This window comes from Doryrhamphus excisus, chromosome 14, assembly GCF_030265055.1.
Source record: "Doryrhamphus excisus isolate RoL2022-K1 chromosome 14, RoL_Dexc_1.0, whole genome shotgun sequence".
Lineage (NCBI taxonomy): Eukaryota > Metazoa > Chordata > Actinopteri > Syngnathiformes > Syngnathidae > Doryrhamphus > Doryrhamphus excisus.
The window spans coordinates 13,665,455-13,684,171 of NC_080479.1; the positions used below are offsets into that span (position 1 = coordinate 13,665,455).

General features: G+C 42.7%; 3 protein-coding genes across 4 annotated transcripts in view; 2 read left to right on the forward strand and 1 right to left on the reverse strand.

Annotated features, from left to right (window-relative positions):
- cpne4b (copine IVb) overlaps nucleotides 1-18,315 on the reverse strand; it is a 48,077-nt gene extending 29,762 nt beyond the window's left edge. The window contains exons 1-2 of the mRNA XM_058047875.1: nucleotides 18,153-18,315; nucleotides 16,371-16,518 (exon numbers count right to left, since the gene is read on the reverse strand). The gene's annotated coding sequence lies outside the window, so the exon portion shown is untranslated. The remainder of the gene's footprint in view (nucleotides 1-16,370; nucleotides 16,519-18,152) is intronic.
- On the forward strand, nucleotides 1,773-8,799 carry dync1li1 (dynein, cytoplasmic 1, light intermediate chain 1). Of its 2 annotated transcripts, XM_058047877.1 has the most exons (13): nucleotides 1,780-2,080; nucleotides 2,289-2,362; nucleotides 3,310-3,426; nucleotides 3,506-3,736; nucleotides 3,859-4,013; nucleotides 4,145-4,238; nucleotides 4,448-4,583; nucleotides 4,701-4,812; nucleotides 5,792-5,851; nucleotides 5,930-5,974; nucleotides 6,054-6,141; nucleotides 6,223-6,345; nucleotides 7,614-8,799. In XM_058047877.1, exons 1-13 carry the CDS (start codon nucleotides 1,977-1,979, stop codon nucleotides 7,730-7,732), a joined length of 1,458 nt encoding a protein of 485 aa, XP_057903860.1. In that variant the 5' UTR covers nucleotides 1,780-1,976; the 3' UTR covers nucleotides 7,733-8,799. The 2 variants fall into 2 exon arrangements, with proteins under 2 accessions (XP_057903859.1, XP_057903860.1); XM_058047876.1 differs by having other exon boundaries at nucleotides 1,773-2,080; nucleotides 6,054-6,345.
- On the forward strand, nucleotides 9,265-16,179 carry LOC131102308 (catenin beta-1-like). The gene is made up of 17 exons (XM_058047869.1): nucleotides 9,265-9,430; nucleotides 10,354-10,403; nucleotides 11,153-11,362; nucleotides 11,447-11,697; nucleotides 11,776-12,014; nucleotides 12,386-12,587; nucleotides 12,705-12,849; nucleotides 12,987-13,090; nucleotides 13,168-13,302; nucleotides 13,382-13,585; nucleotides 13,672-13,830; nucleotides 13,918-14,037; nucleotides 14,139-14,289; nucleotides 14,387-14,508; nucleotides 14,708-14,768; nucleotides 14,968-15,163; nucleotides 15,288-16,179. The coding sequence occupies exons 2-16, from the start codon at nucleotides 10,391-10,393 to the stop codon at nucleotides 15,156-15,158; spliced, it is 2,307 nt and encodes a 768-aa protein (XP_057903852.1). The 5' UTR covers nucleotides 9,265-9,430; nucleotides 10,354-10,390; the 3' UTR covers nucleotides 15,159-15,163; nucleotides 15,288-16,179.
- Nucleotides 18,316-18,717: the final 402 nt, after the last annotated feature.

Sequence of the window (18,717 nt, forward strand, 5' to 3'; positions counted from 1 at the left end):
TTCTGGCTTTCACTTTTGACAGAAAAGCTATACTGCAGGCAGTTGCAGTTCTTTCCTCTGTGTTATTTATTTTATTCCTAGCAGCTTGTCGCATTGACATCCATCACTCTGTTGGGTGATCAACAATATCAATCAAATGAAGGGACAATTGGGTGATGATATAAAGCAATTATTTACAGTATTTTCCGGCCTATAGTCAAGTATCATATATATGTTAATTCATTCATTCTAATTCACACTAATCAACAGGACGAATTCAACTATTAAACAGCATTATTTATTCATTCAGATATGTATTGCGGTATCGAAGGATTGCTGTATGCTGTTATATTTGAGATGAAGCAACTAGAACCATTCATTCATTCATTCATATTCTACCGCTTATCATCACGAGGGTCGTGGGGGGTGCTGGAGCCTATCCCAGCTGTCTTCAGGTGGGAGGCGGGGTACACCCTGGACTGGTCGCCAGCCAATCACAGGGCACATATAGACAAACAACCATTCACACTCACATTCATACCTATGGACAATTTGGAGTCACCAATTAACCTAGCATGTCTTTGGAATGTGGGAGGAAACCGGAGTACCCGGAGAAAACCCAAGCATGCACGGGGAGGACACGCAAACTTTACACAGAGAAGACCGAAGGTGGAATTTAACCCTGGTCTCCTAGCTGTGAGGTCCGTGCGCTAACCACTTGACGCCGTGCACCCCTCATGTATATGTATATAGTCATATAGTCAAATATCAAACCAACAATGTCATTGTTTTTGCCCAAAGATGCCAACACCTGTATGGAATACAACCAGCCATCGCCACAGAGCAACAAGCCGAATACTGTCGCTGTTCGGTATCTTAACACATAAACATAAAAATAAATTTGTTCACATAAATGAACACAACAAGCCAATGAGTCCAACATGCTATTTCACCAAGCTCCCGATCTCATTCCACATCATTGAAATGGCAGGAGCAGCATCTCAGTCACAACCCTAATGTTCACTCCTTAGTTCTTGACAGTATGACAAAAATGTGTAACTTACATTATCACATATTACAGTATTAATTGGCCCTGTACCCTAGAAACCGCCCATGAATGATACGGGAAAAGGCCGAAATGATACTGTGTCAAAGCCCAGGGCAGTGATACTGATAAAATATAGAGTTTAACCATGTCCAGTATCAGCCCCCGTAGCTGTCCACTCAGAGCGTGCTGCTCTGGTATCATGCCTGTGAAACAACCAATCAGAGAACAGCGCACGAGCGTGAACACACAGTTTTCACTGTTTAGATATAATACATGTAATAAACTGAAAATTTTCTGGAAACAAAATGGTCTTTTGATTAAATAGTACGTGATAATAAGCTCATGATTAAATAGTATGTGATAATAAGATCATCACATGGTTTGTCTGGTATCAGGCCAGGTATCATGCCCCCAAGTGTCAGTATCAGCCCGAGACCATGTGATAACCTATAAGTACCACACTACACGAAAGCTCATTAATAATTATTTTCATTTTTACAATAAGCCGAAAATGGCCCCAGGTTGCACTGTGGACATCCCTGATCCTGTTGCGTTTTTGCTAGAGTTGATTTGAAACCCTATTCATCATTTCAATAAAATCATCACAAACTGCAATCCAAGCATCATAAAGGATTTTGAAGAAGCTTATGATGTGTTATAGGCTTTGCACCATTAAACGGTTTGGGTCATTTTAAGCCTTTATGGTCACACGGACACAATTCATCCAGCAACAACTCACGATTAATGTATTATTTTCTGCAGCTCTGTGGTAGACTGGATGATGCTTAACTTTGTCCCACGGAGGGTAAATTTATAACATCTAATAACAGGAGGAGGCATCTTTGAGTGGGACGACCACGCCCCGGCCCGTCCGTGCAAGTGCAGCAGGCTAAAGCTAGCTTGGAGCCTGTACATCCGGGCAATTTTCTCCGTTGACATCCCTGCGAAGATGGCGACGACTGGGAGGAGTGCATTATTATCCTCCACCTTAACTGGATCCAAGAGCGCACTGGAGAGCTGCAACCCGGAGGAGGATGACGGGCAGAACTTGTGGTGGGTATGAGGGTTTTATTAGCGTCGAGGTTAAGAAGAGCGGGGCTTTCCCGGCGCTAAAGCTCAATTGTTACGAGAAAGAGGTTGGTTTGACAGCTAGCCGCTTGCTAAAGAGGCTAAAGAGAGCACCAGACAGGAGTCGAGTAGCCTCAAAATGAATGAAGAAACGTTATGTCGTCGTGGGATAATAGGCTTCTTCTGTCTGCAGGTCTACGATACTGAGCGAAGTGTCAACCCATTCAAGATCAAAACTACCGTCCGGGAAAAATGTCCTGGTTATGGGTGGGTAATATGTGCAACCTAATAGCTAGCTAGAATGCATCGTTGTGTAGACTTGTGCACAGTAGCTTGCTATTATGTGATGGTGGTCTACGGGTTAGGTGTGTAATCCTAGCACATAGGTGTGTTTTCGGAGCGTGCACGAAACCTTGCAAGTCATTGTAGCAATGCTAGTGGCTACAAGACAAGATGATGCTGAGGAGAGGAGAGGAGGCGAACCACCATTCCGCACAAAAGATGCGCCCCCTGCTCTGCTGTTGTACGCACAACGCAAACGCACCCAGGGCTAATCCTGTGACTGCTACCCATTCCTGCTAATCAGCGAGTGTATTGATGTGCAGCGTGCTTGACAGGCCCGTGGTATGTCCGGTTTACTTTTCATCAAAACATCAGTGCTGCATGGAGTCCCTCTGTCGGCTTGTGTGGATATAGCACAATCCTCCCCGTTCTTGGCTCATGTAGATGGGTTTCATTGACCCCTGTCAACCACTGAATAGGCTCAAATGTATACATCAGGATAATATTATAATCATATGATTAAGTGCGGGGCGGCACGGCGGACTAGTGGTTAGCACGCAGACCTCACAGCTAGGAGACCAGGGTTCAATTCCACCCTCGGCCATCTCTGTGTGGAGTTTGCATGTGAGTCTCCCCGTGCATGCGTGGGTTTTCTCCAGGTACTCCAGTTTCCTCCCACATTCCAAAAACATGCTAGGTTAATTGGCGACTCCAAATTGTCCATAGGTATGAATGTGAGTGTGAATGGTTGTTTGTCTATATGTGCCCTGTGATTGGCTGGCGACCAGTCCAGTGTGTACCCCGCCTCTCGCCCGAAGACAGCTGGGATAGGCTCCAGCACCCCCGCGAAGCGGTAGAAAATGAATGAATGAATGAATGAATGATTAAGTGCCTGCTCTGACTTGTTTTACTTACTGCTTTTTTGTGTTTAGGGGAGGTTGGCTCAGGGAAGACCACCTTGGTTGCTAAACTACAAGGAGTTGAAGAGTACATGAAAGGGCGAGGTCTAGAATACCTTTACATCAGTGTCCACGATGATGACATTGATGGTATTTATTAAAATTTTTTTTTTTTTTTTAGCAATTTCATTTTGTGTCTACTTTTTTTTAAGCTACTGTTTGTGTTCAGACCACACAAGGTGTAATGCCTGGGTGTTGGACGGAGACCTTTACCATAAAGGTCTACAGGGAGTTGCTGTACCGGTGGATGCAATCAGCAACACGTTGTTGCTGATAACGGTTGACATGTCGCGGCCGTGGAACGCCCTGGACTCGCTCCAGAAGTGGGCCGCCGTCGCTAGGGAACACGTCGACAAACTGCGGGTCCCCCCGGAAACGCTGCGGGAATTGGAGCACAGACGTGAGTCATACTGGCCTGCAGTCGAGGAAAACAAGCACTTGTACCGGACTCACTGATATGGCTGCTCAGACTATCATAAGCTAAGGTACAGTATTTTTATCTCCATGTATGTCTGTGTGTAGTTGTAAAACAGTTCCAGGAGTACACAGAGCCCGGCAGTGGGGAGGATGGGACCCCACAGAGGAGAGGAGAAGAGGAGGAGAGTGTGTTGCTGCCATTAGGAGACAACACACTCACACACAACCTGGGCATACCAATGGTAGTGGTCTGCACCAAGGTACACCCACTCGCATAATGTGATTAGGATGAGTTTGAATCTTTAAGAAAGAGCTTACATGTTCAATGCCAGTACTGCTTACTTTGTCACACAATGTCCTTCATCTGATACCGAACTCGGTGTCCTCGCAGTGTGATGCTATCAGCACTTTGGAGAAGGAGCACGACTACAGAGACGAACACCTGGACTTTATCCAGTCCTATATCAGACAGTTTTGTCTGCAGTGTATCCTTCACAGAGTCAGCATTTCTACTTCCTGTTTTTTTATGCAAGTATCTAGCTTTTAACAGCATTGCAGTGTTTCCAGACTAGGTGTCTTAGAATGTGTTTGTATATCATTAGGACCCACGCCAAATATTTTGCAGAAAGAAGTGCACATTTTTTTAGTCTACTCATAATGTTGGAGAGGGAAAAAACCTTGACAGAGTTGTCAGATGGAGCGTCTCTTATTTACACATCAGTAAAGGAGATGAAGAACCTGGATGTGCTATATAAATATCTGGTCCACAGACTTTACGGCTTTCCATTCCACTGCCCTGCGCAAGTGGTGGAAAGAGATGCAGTCTTCATGTAAGTGTGTGTTATGTAACATACATCCACTTGTATTGACTGCTTCAGCTTGTAGCTACCGGGTGAGTCGAAAAATGCATTATTTTTTTTAAATGTTGTTTTTCTGTCCTCCACCAGTCCCTCGGGTTGGGACAATGAAAAGAAGATTGCAATACTTCATGAGAACTTCCAGACAATAAAAGCAGACGACGGGTTTGAAGATGTAATTGTCAAACCACCAGTCAGAAAGGTAAGGCGTTGACGTTTCGTAGTGATATATGGATGCTTGCAATTCTTAAATGTTTGAACTTGTGTATTGCACATACATTTTTGGGATGTGCTTGAAATTTGAGCTGTTTTAACATAGCAGAATAATATTGCAAATGCATTAATCACTAATTTATCACAGGTAATTGGCCGTTATACATGAATTTCCACGAAGTAGGAATCATTATTTCGAAATGGAATATTGTCATAGAGCATAGAAAACCTGTTTATCTTCTAAATATGTTTTAACATTAGAGCCATCTAGACACAAAATAGCATCCCTATAGTGACATTTACACTCATCATAAGAGCTAAATAAGCCATTTAAAACATGGCTTTCTATAAATGTGTTCCTTAGGGGGAGCTGAGTGTCATAGAGCATAGAAAACCTGTTTATCTTCTAAATATGTTTTAACATTAGAGCCATCTAGACACAAAATAGCATCCCTATAGTGACATTTACACTCATCATAAGAGCTAAATAAGCCATTTAAAACATGGCTTTCTATAAATGTGTTCCTTAGGGGGAGCTGAGTGTCATAGAGCATAGAAAACCTCTTTATCTTCTAAATATGTTTTTTTTAACATTAGAGCCATCAAGACACAAAATAGCACCCCTACAGTGACATTTACACTCATTATAAGAGCTAAATAAGCAATTTAAAACATGGGTTGCTATAAATGTGTTCCTTAAGGGGAGCTGAGTGACAGGAAGTGACATCGTGGGGGGGTGTTCCAGAGTTGAGTTTAATCGTGGCAGCAACAGTAGCCCATGTTTTTTTGTATTAGGGATTATTATATTTGTTGTGTGAAAATTCAAACCTACAATAAAAGCCTGTTGTTTCGCCGATCAAGTCTGGTGCGTGTGTATCTCACCCGACACCTGAATAACTGCTAAAGGCTTATTTATTCTCTGCTGTAAAGACAAATTTAAGTTGAACCGCTTGTTTCATTTCCACTAGGTTGTACATGAAAAAGAAATTCAAGCTGAAGATGACCAAGTTTTTCTGGTCAAACTGCAGGTCAGCAAATGTTTACGTTGAATGTTAACACTGTAAGGTCCTTCAATCAAGAGTGTGTATATTTGCCCCTTTTTGCAGTCACTGCTGGCCAAACAGCCTGCTGTTACCGTAGGCCGACCTGTGGTAAGTGCCCCCCCCCCCCCCACACTCCCTCATTTGGTAAGGTCCATAAATGTGAGCAAAACTCTCCATCTTCCTAAAGGACACCACAACCAGAGCACCCACTGGTTCCCCGAGGACGAGCAATCGTTCAGCAGCGGCCAATGTGGCCAACGCCATGCCGCAGTCGGGTACGCTGCGTCATATTTCCACACAAATGCGAACCGCCAGCATGTGGTTTGTATGGCTGTTAATTTCTGTGTATGCTACAGGTCAACCCAATGAGGGCGTCTTGGCCAACTTCTTCAACAGTCTACTGACAAAGAAAGCAGGCACAGGAGGACCCGGGACGCCGGGTGGCGGCAACAACACTCCGGGGACTGTACGCAAGTCAGGTGACAACGCACACGTCTGCTCTGGTTTTATATGAGCAAGAAAGTGATCATACCTTCACTGGAATTCACAGTCATAATTATTTCATACCTGCCTCTTTTTTAATTTGACCTTCTACCCGTGACTCCCTTTTAATATGTTGCAACATCCTCCTATCTTGAGTGTATCACACAACAAATCCTGATATTGTTCCCTCATTTTTTTTAACCACACTCATCAATCACATTGTGTGTATGTGTGCGCACCAGTCAGAGGATGCTGGCCACGATAAGGTGTGTGTGAGCAAGGCATTCTCCCATTTATTGCTCGTACAGTATGTCTCTTTTTTTCTTTTTTTTTTTGCTTCCTTAAACCTCTCATCATCCAAGCATGAAGGATACTGGGATCAAACCTGCTATGCACCCATTTTATGAGCAATATTGCCGCTTTATGCCAGAATGTACATAAACTGGGAATTTATAGCATATAGTATCTAAAATATAATCACCACTTAAATGCCTCTACAGAAAACAAAAAAATAGAATCCTTATTGTTTCCTACCAGGAAGCCATCAAGCTACTCCCGGTTTGTTTTTGGGCATGTTGCATTGCATTTGTTTTAACTTGACAGTTGCCGCACACGGTGCACATGATTCCAATTATGGCTGGCTACCAAAAATTCTAAAAGTGGCACTTTTGAACAGCTTAGATTCATATTGACCAATAATAACTTGCGGCCATAATGAAGATGGGTTTTATTTATTTTACTGCTTGTAAATTACTTATTGGTCTGTGTTGCTTTTTTCTATTGGTTGTGATCAATGGCAATATTGGTTGGTTCTTCCACACTTCATCATTAATTAAATCTTATAAGGGAGTATAAGGTATAAATGATAAAATTGCATTTGATACAAGTCTATGGTTACCGTAATTCCTGATGCATAAGCTACTACTTTTTACCCTGCATCATCTACAGTGATGCTGCTAATTTATGGCTATAACTACAATTCCCATAATGCCTGTGAAAGCAGCTTCAGGAAGTAGTGAAGTGGATGCTTAATACAAAAATTGGAAGTTGGATCAAGTGTCTAATAACTACAGCTTCTGTTTGGACTGCTCGGACCACCAACTGTTACTAAAGAACCAGCCCTAATTTTAAACATGTGTCATTGTTCCCACTGCAGTTGAAAATTGCCCATCACACACATCGCACTGGTAACTAGCATGCTCCTAAGAAGGAAAGGGTTGCTGCAGTTTACTAACTTGTGTTTGTTTCCATGTTGTGGCTGCAGGCTCCAAGCTGGGCCTGAGTGATGTGCAGGCAGAGCTGGACCGCATATCCAACCGGGAAACGGACTTGGACTTGCCCAATGCCAATGAGACCCCTGCCACCGACGGCCAAGACACATGAAGTCCAACACGCTTCATTTCCCCCCTGCTCTTCTTCTTTCCTCCTCCACCACCTCAGTCACCCTCCGCCTCTTTTGCCCTCCCTCCCTCTGCTCTGTCACACGGCTATGCAAGGTAACAAAGAGGGAAGTAGGGGAAAAGAAAAGGCGGATACCTAGTTTTCTCCCTGTTATCTTTCATCTTCCACAAGGAGACTTCTCCTCCCCTCATGCCTTCATCCAAAACTTGCCCCCCACCTTTCCAATCCCACCTACATACCGTTTTCTTTCCTGGCTGTTACACTGAGGATTTGTCACTGTTGCATACAAGAGTGGGTATGAGGGACCAATGTGGGAGGTGTAGGCTGGAATGATGTTTGGGAATATCTGCATTGTGAGGGTGGAAGTGAAGGTGTTTTATCCATCCATTAATTGTGATGGTTCAGTTACATGTTTTTTTTTATGCTAGAAACTGCTGAATGACACATGTTGAAGAAACTGCACTTAGATACTTGGGATGTTTGGCCAAGGGCTTAGGTGGAGGAAGAGATTCAGAACAAAAATGTATGCCTGAAACAATACTTTTTTTTTTTAAAGAAGGGACAAACATACCTGTGTGTGTGCGTGTGAATGTGTGTGTATATGAGAGAATGAGAGTGAAAATGAAGGATGTCATTGCAACCTATGTGTATGTTGAAGGATTTCTGGCTATTTACAAACCAAAAAGCAAAAAACCTGACTATGCTTTTGACACTACACCCTTTGAAGGACACTATCCCACGAAAGTAAACATGAAAATATGGCGGACCTCACTGTCCCAACACACTTGATGTTTGGCCAAACTCCCCTCAAGATACATCGCGCTCACACGCGCAGCGCACTGCATTAGGAGAGTGAGCTTTATACTTGTACAGAACGACACACCACTGATTCCATACTTACTGCGGGCAGGGGGTCAAAGTATGATGGGGTCATATCAAGAATGTACAGCCATTGTCTTGCTGATTGGTCCTGTTATTTCAGAGCTCTGTGTTGGCGTTTGTATAATCAGATCTGTTAATCAGTCAAATAAAAGGTGTATTTATTCGGATTCATTCACCAGGCCTCTTTAATGATGATTTTGACTTTACTTAATACAGCCTAATAAGCTGTGAATTAATGTATATGACCTTATTCTGACACAAAATCATGTGCTTGTCAAAGTAAGACCTATTTCTTGGCATGGTAACGCAGTGTAAGACATGTTCCAGCTAATATAAAAGGTACACACTCAAATTTGTGATCAGATAAATAGTTATGTAAATTGCAGCGCTGCTAATGACAGCCAAGTTCAAATACTGGTACTAATTGGTGCACTCTGTCATCAAGCGCCACGACTGTTAACCACATTACATATGCACTAGCGAGCCATTGCATATTAAACTATTAGTAACATAGCTTATAATACCTACAAGTACACGTTACTTGCAAAGTGATTTTCTTTTTGTGAACGCGATAACTTTAACGCCGCACTATCTTTCCAACTGCGGCAGAATACTTTATTTTCCTCTCTCGCCATCTTGTTGCTAGATCGTGCAAGCGGAAGCAATATTGTACTGTATCTCCGGCGGAGGACGAGCGGGTGTGGTTCGGACTTACGCGGCTGATTCCCTGCAATTTTACCCAAGCTAAAGGAGATTTTTCCCCCCTAACAGGAACAACGGAGGTGCCACTGGATTCTGGTAAGGATGTCACGTTTAGTATAATTAACATATAACGTCTTTACACTATGTCATTAGGCCTTAACGGGTAGAAAATCATCTTTGGCTGGGCTCCGTGAGGTTTTCTGATTTCGGCAGGTTTAGTATGGTGCGCTCGGCCGGATCTACTTTTCAAACGTCCTGGCTAGCTAAGCAACGAAAACTGGCAAATATTCTATAAAAGTAAATAACGTTCGAAACAGTTGACTCGTTTTATAGTGATGACGCCCGATGTCGGTTTACAGTTAGAGTCGTCTTCTCATTTTTGACACTGTGTCTGAAGCTTTGAGTCGTGTTTGTTTATGTTTGCTAGTTAGCCTACTAGCTGGTGTTAGCACATTCGATTAGCTCTCGAGGTAAGCTATCCAACCTGTTAGCTAGCACCGGTGGCTAAAACGGATTATCGTAACCCCCATTATTGGCAATCAAATATGTTACTTTGAGTACTTGAATAACTTTCTGCTACGTTTTATGCGTGGAGCGTGTTTGTAGTTAGTCCCACCATGATAGGAGGAGTCACAGAGCAAAAGCGGGGCGGAGGAGGTAGTTTTCTCATAGGAAACCCAGGCTGCTAGGTCGGAACTTGGCCGTGGTAGGTAGGGGGAGGGGGATAAATATGCCTTTGAAGTGTTTTGCTGCTGAATGGTGAATTGTGCTAGTTCAGACCTGGAAATACCCACCGCCCTGCTTTCTCCACTGGAGGTGGAGACTCGGCATTTCCCCATCTCTGCTACGTTAGCAAACAAAACGGGTGTTTGAAGTGGACGGACCTGACGCAGGTAAACCAGCGCAAAGGGCATTCGTGGTTTTACAACCGAGTGAACACTGCGATCGGATTCAAATCTAGCGTGTTGATTGAGAATTGTTTTGTTTTTTCCTCTTTGTGACTATTTCCCCCCTTACAGATACATCTGCTGTGCGGGCCGAGGGCAGGCGAGAACAATGGCTACCCAGTGTAAGTTTTCAAAAACGGACAAAAGTTTGCATGTCTGAGCAACTCTTTTTTTTTTACCGCTATCATGAGTTTCGTGTACTTAAGTTATTCCTAGTTTAATTTGTATGCCCCTACTCTGAGATTTTCACAATAACTTTTGAATTTCTCACATCAAAACTTTAGAAAGACCATGTATGACAACTTGTGGGTGTCCAGGTAATTGGTGCCCACTTTTCAGTACGTTTTTATTCTTGAAAATTGCAGCCAGAAAGTGTGTTTTGGATGCAAGGACTAATGTGTAAAGGAGGAGTAAGGCAGCAGTGGGAAGATTAGTTTTGTGGGACTCTGAAGACCAACCTCACAGTCACTACTCCTCTGCTGTTGCTAGTTCACAAACACAGTTTTGTGAAAAACCGCACAGTATGACGCATGATTCACCAATATTCATCCGATTACTCCAATTTACAATTCTCCATTAATGTTTGCTGATCACCATTAGCATGTAACTGGTTGAAGGGGTGTGTCTATAGCTCTTGGGGGCTTGGATCACAACAGAGTAGGTGTGTGCTCAGGAAGGAGGAATCTGAGAATGCTGACCAACAGGAGAAGAATGTGCTCTACTGGGATCCAGTATCATTTAAAAATACCTGAAATGAGCACAATAGGGCCCCCTTTAAGAATTACTATCCAACATTAGTAGGGAATGTTGATAATGGGAGATGTATAAGGCGACAGATCTTTCTTCAAACCTGTCTTTCTTGTTATTTTAGCTGATTTGATGGAGTTGGACATGGCAATGGGAGACAGTAAGGCTGCAGTGAGCCAGTGGCAGCAGCAGTCCTACCTGGATTCAGGCATTCAATCTGGAGTCACCACCACAGCGCCATCTTTGAGTGGCAAAGGAAACCCTGATGTTGAGGAGGATGATCCAACTTTGTACGACTGGGAGTTCAACCAGCCATTCACTCCTGAGACTACAGGTATTTTATTGCTATCATTATTGTAGATTAGTTACTTCACTGAACTTTACTGAAATGTTTTTTCTTATTATTTTTCTCGTGTAGACATTGAAGGCTACGCCATGACTCGGGCCCAGCGGGTGCGTGCTGCCATGTTCCCTGAAACCTTGGAGGAAGGCATCCAGATTCCTCCTACCCAGCTTGATGCAGCTCATCCCACTGCGGTGCAGCGGCTGGCAGAACCCTCTCAGATGCTGAAGCATGCTGTGGTCAACCTCATTAACTACCAGGATGACGCTGAGCTGGCCACCCGTGCCATCCCTGAGCTGACAAAACTGCTTAACGATGAGGACCAGGTAGGTACACCGTCAAGCAGAACAAGTAAAGTAGCTACAAAGAACAACCTTTCTTACTGCCGTGACCTTTTCATCCAGGTTGTGGTGAACAAGGCGGCTGTCATGGTGCATCAGCTGTCAAAGAAGGAGGCCTCTCGCCACGCACTGATGCGCTCACCTCAAATGGTTTCAGCGGTTGTTCGAGCCATGCAAAATACCGGTGATGTAGAGACTGCTCGCTGCTCAGCTGGAACCTTGCATAACCTTTCCCACCACCGTGAGGGACTCCTTGCCATCTTTAAGTCTGGAGGGATCCCTGCCCTGGTCAAGATGTTGGGGTACGTTAGCTACAGCTTACTCCATGACACATCTTTCCTGTGCTGCTTTAAACACAGAGAGCAACCAACTTGCCATAGATGAATAATGACAACCCAGAAATAGAGTATGTTTTTCCAGCACAGTATTGCTGTCTGCGGGTTTTTTCAGTAGACCAATCCTAGGTCATACAGTTTGTGTCCTATACTTTAAAAAAATCACATTGCTGTATGCATCTGTAAATATTTTACTTGGTACTAATTTTACTTGGAATCATGAACGATACAAGTTTTATCACTGAAACTACAAAGCTTTTCATTCATTCAAAAAAAAAAAAGATAATTTAATGTCCAGGAATTCAATTTGCCTGTACACTATTTGTATTGTCTTTCAGCTCGCCAGTGGACAGTGTGTTGTTCTATGCCATCACCACACTCCATAACCTCCTGTTGCACCAGGAAGGAGCCAAGATGGCAGTTCGCCTGGCTGGAGGACTGCAGAAGATGGTGGCTCTATTGTCAAACACAAATGTCAAATTCCTTGCCATCACTACTGATTGCCTCCAGATTCTGGCTTATGGCAACCAGGAAAGCAAGGTATTGAAAAATTCCCAAATGTACAGTACAGTATACTAGAGTTTGTATATTCTTCACAGTTACACTTCAATCCCACTAAATTAGTGGCTGTTTGAATAAATGTCTTTTTTTTTTTAGTTGATTATTTTGGCCAGTGGTGGTCCACAAGCTCTGGTCAACATCATGAGGACCTTCACTTATGAGAAACTGTTATGGACCACAAGCAGAGTACTCAAGGTCCTCTCTGTTTGCTCCAGCAATAAACCTGCAATCGTTGAAGCTGGTAAGCTAAATACAGAGGCTGCATAGTGTTGACTGTATCCAATTTTTGGTTTTGGATACATCTTGTAGTTTTGGCCTGCTACTAAAAATAACAGTCTGTGTAATGAATGTGTGTTTCTTTTGGCGGCTTGTGTGCAGGAGGCATGCAGGCCTTGGGCCTCCATCTGACTGACCCCAGCCAGCGTCTGGTCCAGAACTGTCTCTGGACTCTGAGAAACCTTTCAGATGCTGCCACTAAGCAGGTGCAACATATTTATCCTTCCTTGAATCTCATTTGTCATTTTTGTTTAGAACTGTTAACAAACTTAATCTCATCTAGGAGGGAATGGAGGGTCTATTGGGGACCCTGGTCCAACTGCTGGGAAGCGATGACATCAATGTAGTGACCTGTGCTGCCGGCATCCTCTCAAACCTGACCTGCAATAATTACAGTAACAAACTTATGGTCTGCCAGGTATGAGAAATAATTTATCACTTAGTCCACTTTTGGCACTTTGCAACATCTGTCCCACACAATTGTACTGTCTTGTTAGGTCGGAGGCATTGAGGCCCTCGTGAGAACAGTACTTAGGGCAGGTGACAGAGAGGACATCACAGAGCCAGCAGTCTGTGCCCTGCGTCACCTCACCTCCCGCCACCAGGATGCAGAGATGGCCCAGAATGCTGTGCGCCTTCACTATGGCCTGCCTGTGGTGGTCAAACTCCTACATCCACCATCTCACTGGCCACTCATCAAGGTCTTCAGCAGTTTCACTTAAAATCATCTTCACATTCTTTTCTTACTTTTTCCAGACTAAACTTGTATTTTCCTCTCAACACCTAGGCTACCGTCGGTCTGATTCGTAATCTGGCCCTTTGCCCAGCCAACCACAGCGCTCTTCGGGAGCAGGGAGCCATCCCCCGACTGGTCCAGCTGCTTGTCAGGGCTCACCAGGACACTCAGAGGCGCACCAGCATGGGAGGCAACCAACAGCAGTTTGTGGTGAGTAACTAACCAAGCATGCAAAAAGAGATTTCTTTTTGATATAAGATTGGTAAAGAATTTACCCCATGCAAACTGCATTTACAGGAAGGGGTGCGTATGGAAGAAATAGTTGAAGGATGCACAGGAGCGCTGCACATCCTGGCACGGGACGTCCATAACAGAATTGTCATCAGAGGACTTAACACCATTCCACTCTTTGTCCAGGTACATTCACACACCAGTGACACATAAACTGCATAGATCCACAACGTATTCAACTCCTTTGCGCATAAAATGAACTTCCAGTTTATTTTGTTTTGGTCCAGTTGCTATATTCTCCAGTGGAGAACATCCAGCGTGTGGCGGCTGGTGTGTTGTGTGAGTTGGCTCAGGACAAAGAGGCTGCCGAGGCCATCGAAGCTGAGGGAGCCACCGCACCGCTGACAGAACTCCTTCACTCTCGCAATGAGGGTGTTGGTAAGTCTAATTGCGCGCATAAACGGTCAGCATGACAACGGTCTTGTGGGTGAATTGTCACGTGACCACGTTTACCTTTTTGAACCCCTTCCCGTAGCCACCTATGCTGCAGCAGTACTGTTCCGCATGTCTGAAGACAAGCCCCAGGACTACAAGAAACGTCTGTCTGTGGAGCTGACCAGCTCTTTATTCAGAACTGAGCCCCTTGCCTGGAATGAGGTACACACAAAACTAGGGGTGTCGCAAGATCTCGCGAGATTAAATGTGAGGATAATTAATTAAAACCAGAATGTTCAGATACAGTGGCTGCGACATTCATTTAGAAATCATCGCTTTTGTGCCTTCATTCATATTTTACATTCTGGTTTGTTATAGCATGCTGGTTCACACTTCTTGTGTGTTTGTTTCTTTTTTACAGACTGGAGATCTTGGACTGGATATGGGGGCTCAGGGAGACCCTCTGGCATACAGACAGGATGGTGAGTCATGCTTACTATCCTTTTTAGGATCATGCTAATAACGGTTTTTCAACTGCCTATTAGTAAAAAAATATGCACATTTAAGCAAAGTTTACATATTTCCCTAAAATGGCTAAATGAACAGAAATACGTCATTTTACATGTTGTAGTTTAGGCGTGACTGTACATACTTGACCTAGTTTTTTCCCCATTTGTACAGATGGAGCATACCGCGCCTACCCAGCAGGCTATGGTCAAGACACCCTGCTGGACCCCATGATGGAGGGGGCTGACTACCACGCCGACACTCTGCCCGACCTGGGCCACCACACTGATCCTCTGCCAGACCTCGGTCACAGCCAGGACCTGATGGACAGCAACCAGCTGGCCTGGTTTGACACCGACCTGTAGGATTGGTGAGAGCGACTTTCTCTGAACACATACACCCCCCACCTCCATGTTTTGTTTTTTTTATAGTGAAAGCCATATATCAACATAAATGACAACACTATTGAAATGTTGCCCTGTGCTTTTTTTCAGTTGTGTTCTGATAGAGCCTGCATTGTGAAGGTATAGATTGGCATAAGGGGTCTTGGAAAGTGCCTGACACAAGAAAACAAAGAAGATGGTTGCCATGGGAATGTTTAAGCAAGTTGAAAAGGGGGGGAGGGGGGGTTGGGAAGGGCGGTTGAAGTATCTGTGAGGGATGTGGAATCACATGACAGAGGGCTGGGGCAGGTTACCTGTTAGGATGAGTGCACACGCGTTGGATCTTTTCAAAGTTGGTAACACATGTTTTAGCCTTGCCTGTATTTTCCTTATTTGGTTCTACTTTTTGTATTCTATTTTTTTATTTTTTTGTATTACTCATTCTCTGTTATGGTACTGACCCAGCTTGCCTTCACACTAGCCATCATCATTTTGTCTTCAATGCTAACAAACTGTAATTAAAAAAAAAACAACAACAAAAAACGTATATTACATGTAGTGTTAAGTTATAGTGATATTATACAATGTTTCTTTGGCCGAATGTGTAGAACACTAATAATCAGTTGTACTCGGACTTAAAATGTAACATTGTGTAGTTTTTTTTTTTTTTATATTATCTCAAAAAAGGAGAATTATACATTCTTAAGTGCTTCTTGAAGCCTAAACTGTCAGTGTCACACACACGCATTCTAAAGAGGTTCAATGTTGGTTGGGGGATAAATCTGGAAAAGTGTTTTCTATACAGTTACTGGTAGGTTACTATTTTGTATGCTATCATTGAGTGTCTGATAGAAAAGTCACCATCGTTGGTGGCGTGATTAAAAAAAATCCACTCATATGTGCTATGAGAGGTAGCCAGGTTGATGACCTAGTTCTAGTCCTGCTGTGCTTATTTTGGAGAGGAGCTTGTGACACGGCTGAACAATAAAATCATTTTATTTCATTTAGTTTCTGTCCTTCCTTCCTTTCCTAGACTGGAGTGTCAGCTGATTCCTGTATCATTACTGTAAATAATCACTTAATCTCATTCAATTAACTGCTTTTTTACTAATAGAGGAAACAACAATATAACCGCCCTGAGATTTAAATACAGTACCACAATTGTTTATGCTCAAATGCGTCATTATCCAGTACCTTATTATACCAGTAGATGGCGGCCAGTAGCTCTCAAGTCACTCTGGATGACCTCCTTGCATCCCATCAAGTCCCCTTGCAGAATGTATCGATGACAGCATGGCCATGATGCTCAACAGATGATGTCACCAAGCTCCGTGCTTCCTCCCTTGAATGAAACAATTATTAGTACCACAATGGAACCTTCTTTTCATCTTTATCAATAAGAGCACACAAATGTCTTGAACTGCTTGGAGACTTCACTGCTGGTGTAATGGATCTCCTGGAAGAAGAACTAAGTAAAAAGGGGGCTTACTTCCCCTTGAACAGCATATAATCATATCACACAGCATAAGAGCACTCACACCATAGCACGTAGGCTTACATAACATACTATAATATAATATGAACAACATAATCCCCTGTCAGATGTGATGCTTTAGGGATAGCATACTATAAGTACATTTTATTTGTTATAAATATAAAATGTAGTAGCGAGTCCATTATCACAAAATCTTTAAAATACATTAATTCAGGTCACTCAAACACCAAATGTGTTGCATTTGCTTTCTAATTGTGCATAATTGTTTTTTTATAGAGATATCAATTATAGGTTCACATGGATATCAGCTTTATACATTTAATGTAACCATTGTAGTTATTAGTAATATCACTAATATTTTAAAAAGACAATTTTATGACCATAATGTGACATACTGAATATTGTAGTTCACAGTGGTGGAGAACTACACTGCAGCATATTATATATATTTTTTATATATATATTATATATTATTTATATTTTGCTTATTATGAGCCATAAGGTGAACAAAATAGTGAGTAAATAAAATATTGCACTGGATGTGGTGGACTGTGCAGTTGTACCTAATAAAGGGACTCCACAATCTACTTTAAATGCAGAGGCTGAAAAAGCTCCAGCAATAATTGATTTCCTCACTCACTATTTTGTTCACTTCATGGCTCATAATAAGCAAAATAAAAAAACATCTATCTACTGCAGTTGCATTTACAGTAGATTGTGGAGTCCCTTCATTAGGTACAACTGCAAAGTCCACCACATCCAGTGCAATATTTGTAACAAGAAGGGATTATTTCTCCACGTTGTCAGCTATGCAGCTGCCTCTATAGGGTGGGTGTCTTGCTGGAGATGGACATTCCTGCTGGGATTCAAAGAAATCTCCCCGTGTTTTATGTCCCACAGCACCCTTGCATGGACACCATTGTTTCCCAGGGCCGGGAACAAATCCGAGTCTCTGAGCAGTTATGCGGTCAACCCACTCGGTGCATTCCTGCTCTCTGCCTCTGTTCGAGCCAGTGGGCCAGACACAAGGAGCACAGTGTGTGTGACACGGCTGAACAAACATGGTTAACCCCTTTTTAACTGTTTGGACAGGAAACACTGCCTGGCTATGGAGTCAGTTCAGCGTTTGGATGAACAATACTTATTATGTAAATTAACGTGTGTGTATTAGGGACAGTCGTCCCTCCTTTATGGCGTTTAATTGGGTCCAGACCACACCACGAGAAATTAATTTCCGCGATATAGGAGTCAGTGTTAATAAATGGAATATTTTCGTAGTTAAAGCATACAAAATCTGTTTGTTTAATTTTAAAATACGGTTTTAAACATTGTTAGAGCACTTTGAAATGAAAATGAAATAACACATTACTCAACTCGAGACATTAGCTAGCAAGCAAGCTAGCGAGTTAGCAAGCAAGCGAGCTAACCAGTTAGCCTCGAATTTACTTCTTCTAAAACGTAAAAAGCAAAAAAAAACTTACCGCTTCCACACGAAATGGGTCGGATAATCTTTCTTTACTCTAATAATGTCGATAATGTCGACCGTGCCATGGTTGACAACGTTAGCGTTAACGTTAATTTAATGTAAGCTAATGTCTCAATTTTGTCATTACTGCCGCCTAGTGACCGCCATACGACATATCGCTTTTGAAAAACCGCGATATTAACCGAACACAATATTGTGAAGGATAACTGTTGACAGATGACCTAAAGTGACAAAAAATGAGCACTTTAATAATAATAATAATAATAATAATAATAATAATAATAATAATAATAATAATAATAATAATAATAATAATAATAATAATAATAATAATAATAATTTGAATTGTACAAGTAGTGTACTTCAATGTAAATCAACTGAACCATACACTTGAAGAGATAGTTCTCAACTAGAAACAAGAAGGCGCCGTCAAAAACAAAAAGGCATCTGTTCGGAAATTATGAATATTCTGATGCAGCTTGGGTGTAACACAAGCCTGGCTGACCCCGGAACAGAACCAGCTTTGTTTTACAGCTGCTGCAGCCTGAAAAGAACCAGAA

What these genes read in the sequence shown, in the direction of transcription:
- LOC131102308 (XM_058047869.1), top strand. An exon ending in ATTCACTCCTGAGACTACAG is followed by an intron (nt 11,363 to 11,446) that starts GTATTTTATTGC and finishes TTTCTCGTGTAG; the next exon opens with ACATTGAAGGCTACGCCATG. An exon ending in GCAACCAACAGCAGTTTGTG is followed by an intron (nt 13,831 to 13,917) that starts GTGAGTAACTAA and finishes CTGCATTTACAG; the next exon opens with GAAGGGGTGCGTATGGAAGA.
- dync1li1 (XM_058047876.1), top strand. Translation starts at nt 1,977, where the DNA reads ATGGCGACGACTGGGAGGAGTGCATTATTATCCTCCACCTTAACTGGA. An exon ending in GAAAGAGATGCAGTCTTCAT is followed by an intron (nt 4,584 to 4,700) that starts GTAAGTGTGTGT and finishes GTCCTCCACCAG; the next exon opens with TCCCTCGGGTTGGGACAATG. An exon ending in GGGGACTGTACGCAAGTCAG is followed by an intron (nt 6,346 to 7,613) that starts GTGACAACGCAC and finishes TTGTGGCTGCAG; the next exon opens with GCTCCAAGCTGGGCCTGAGT.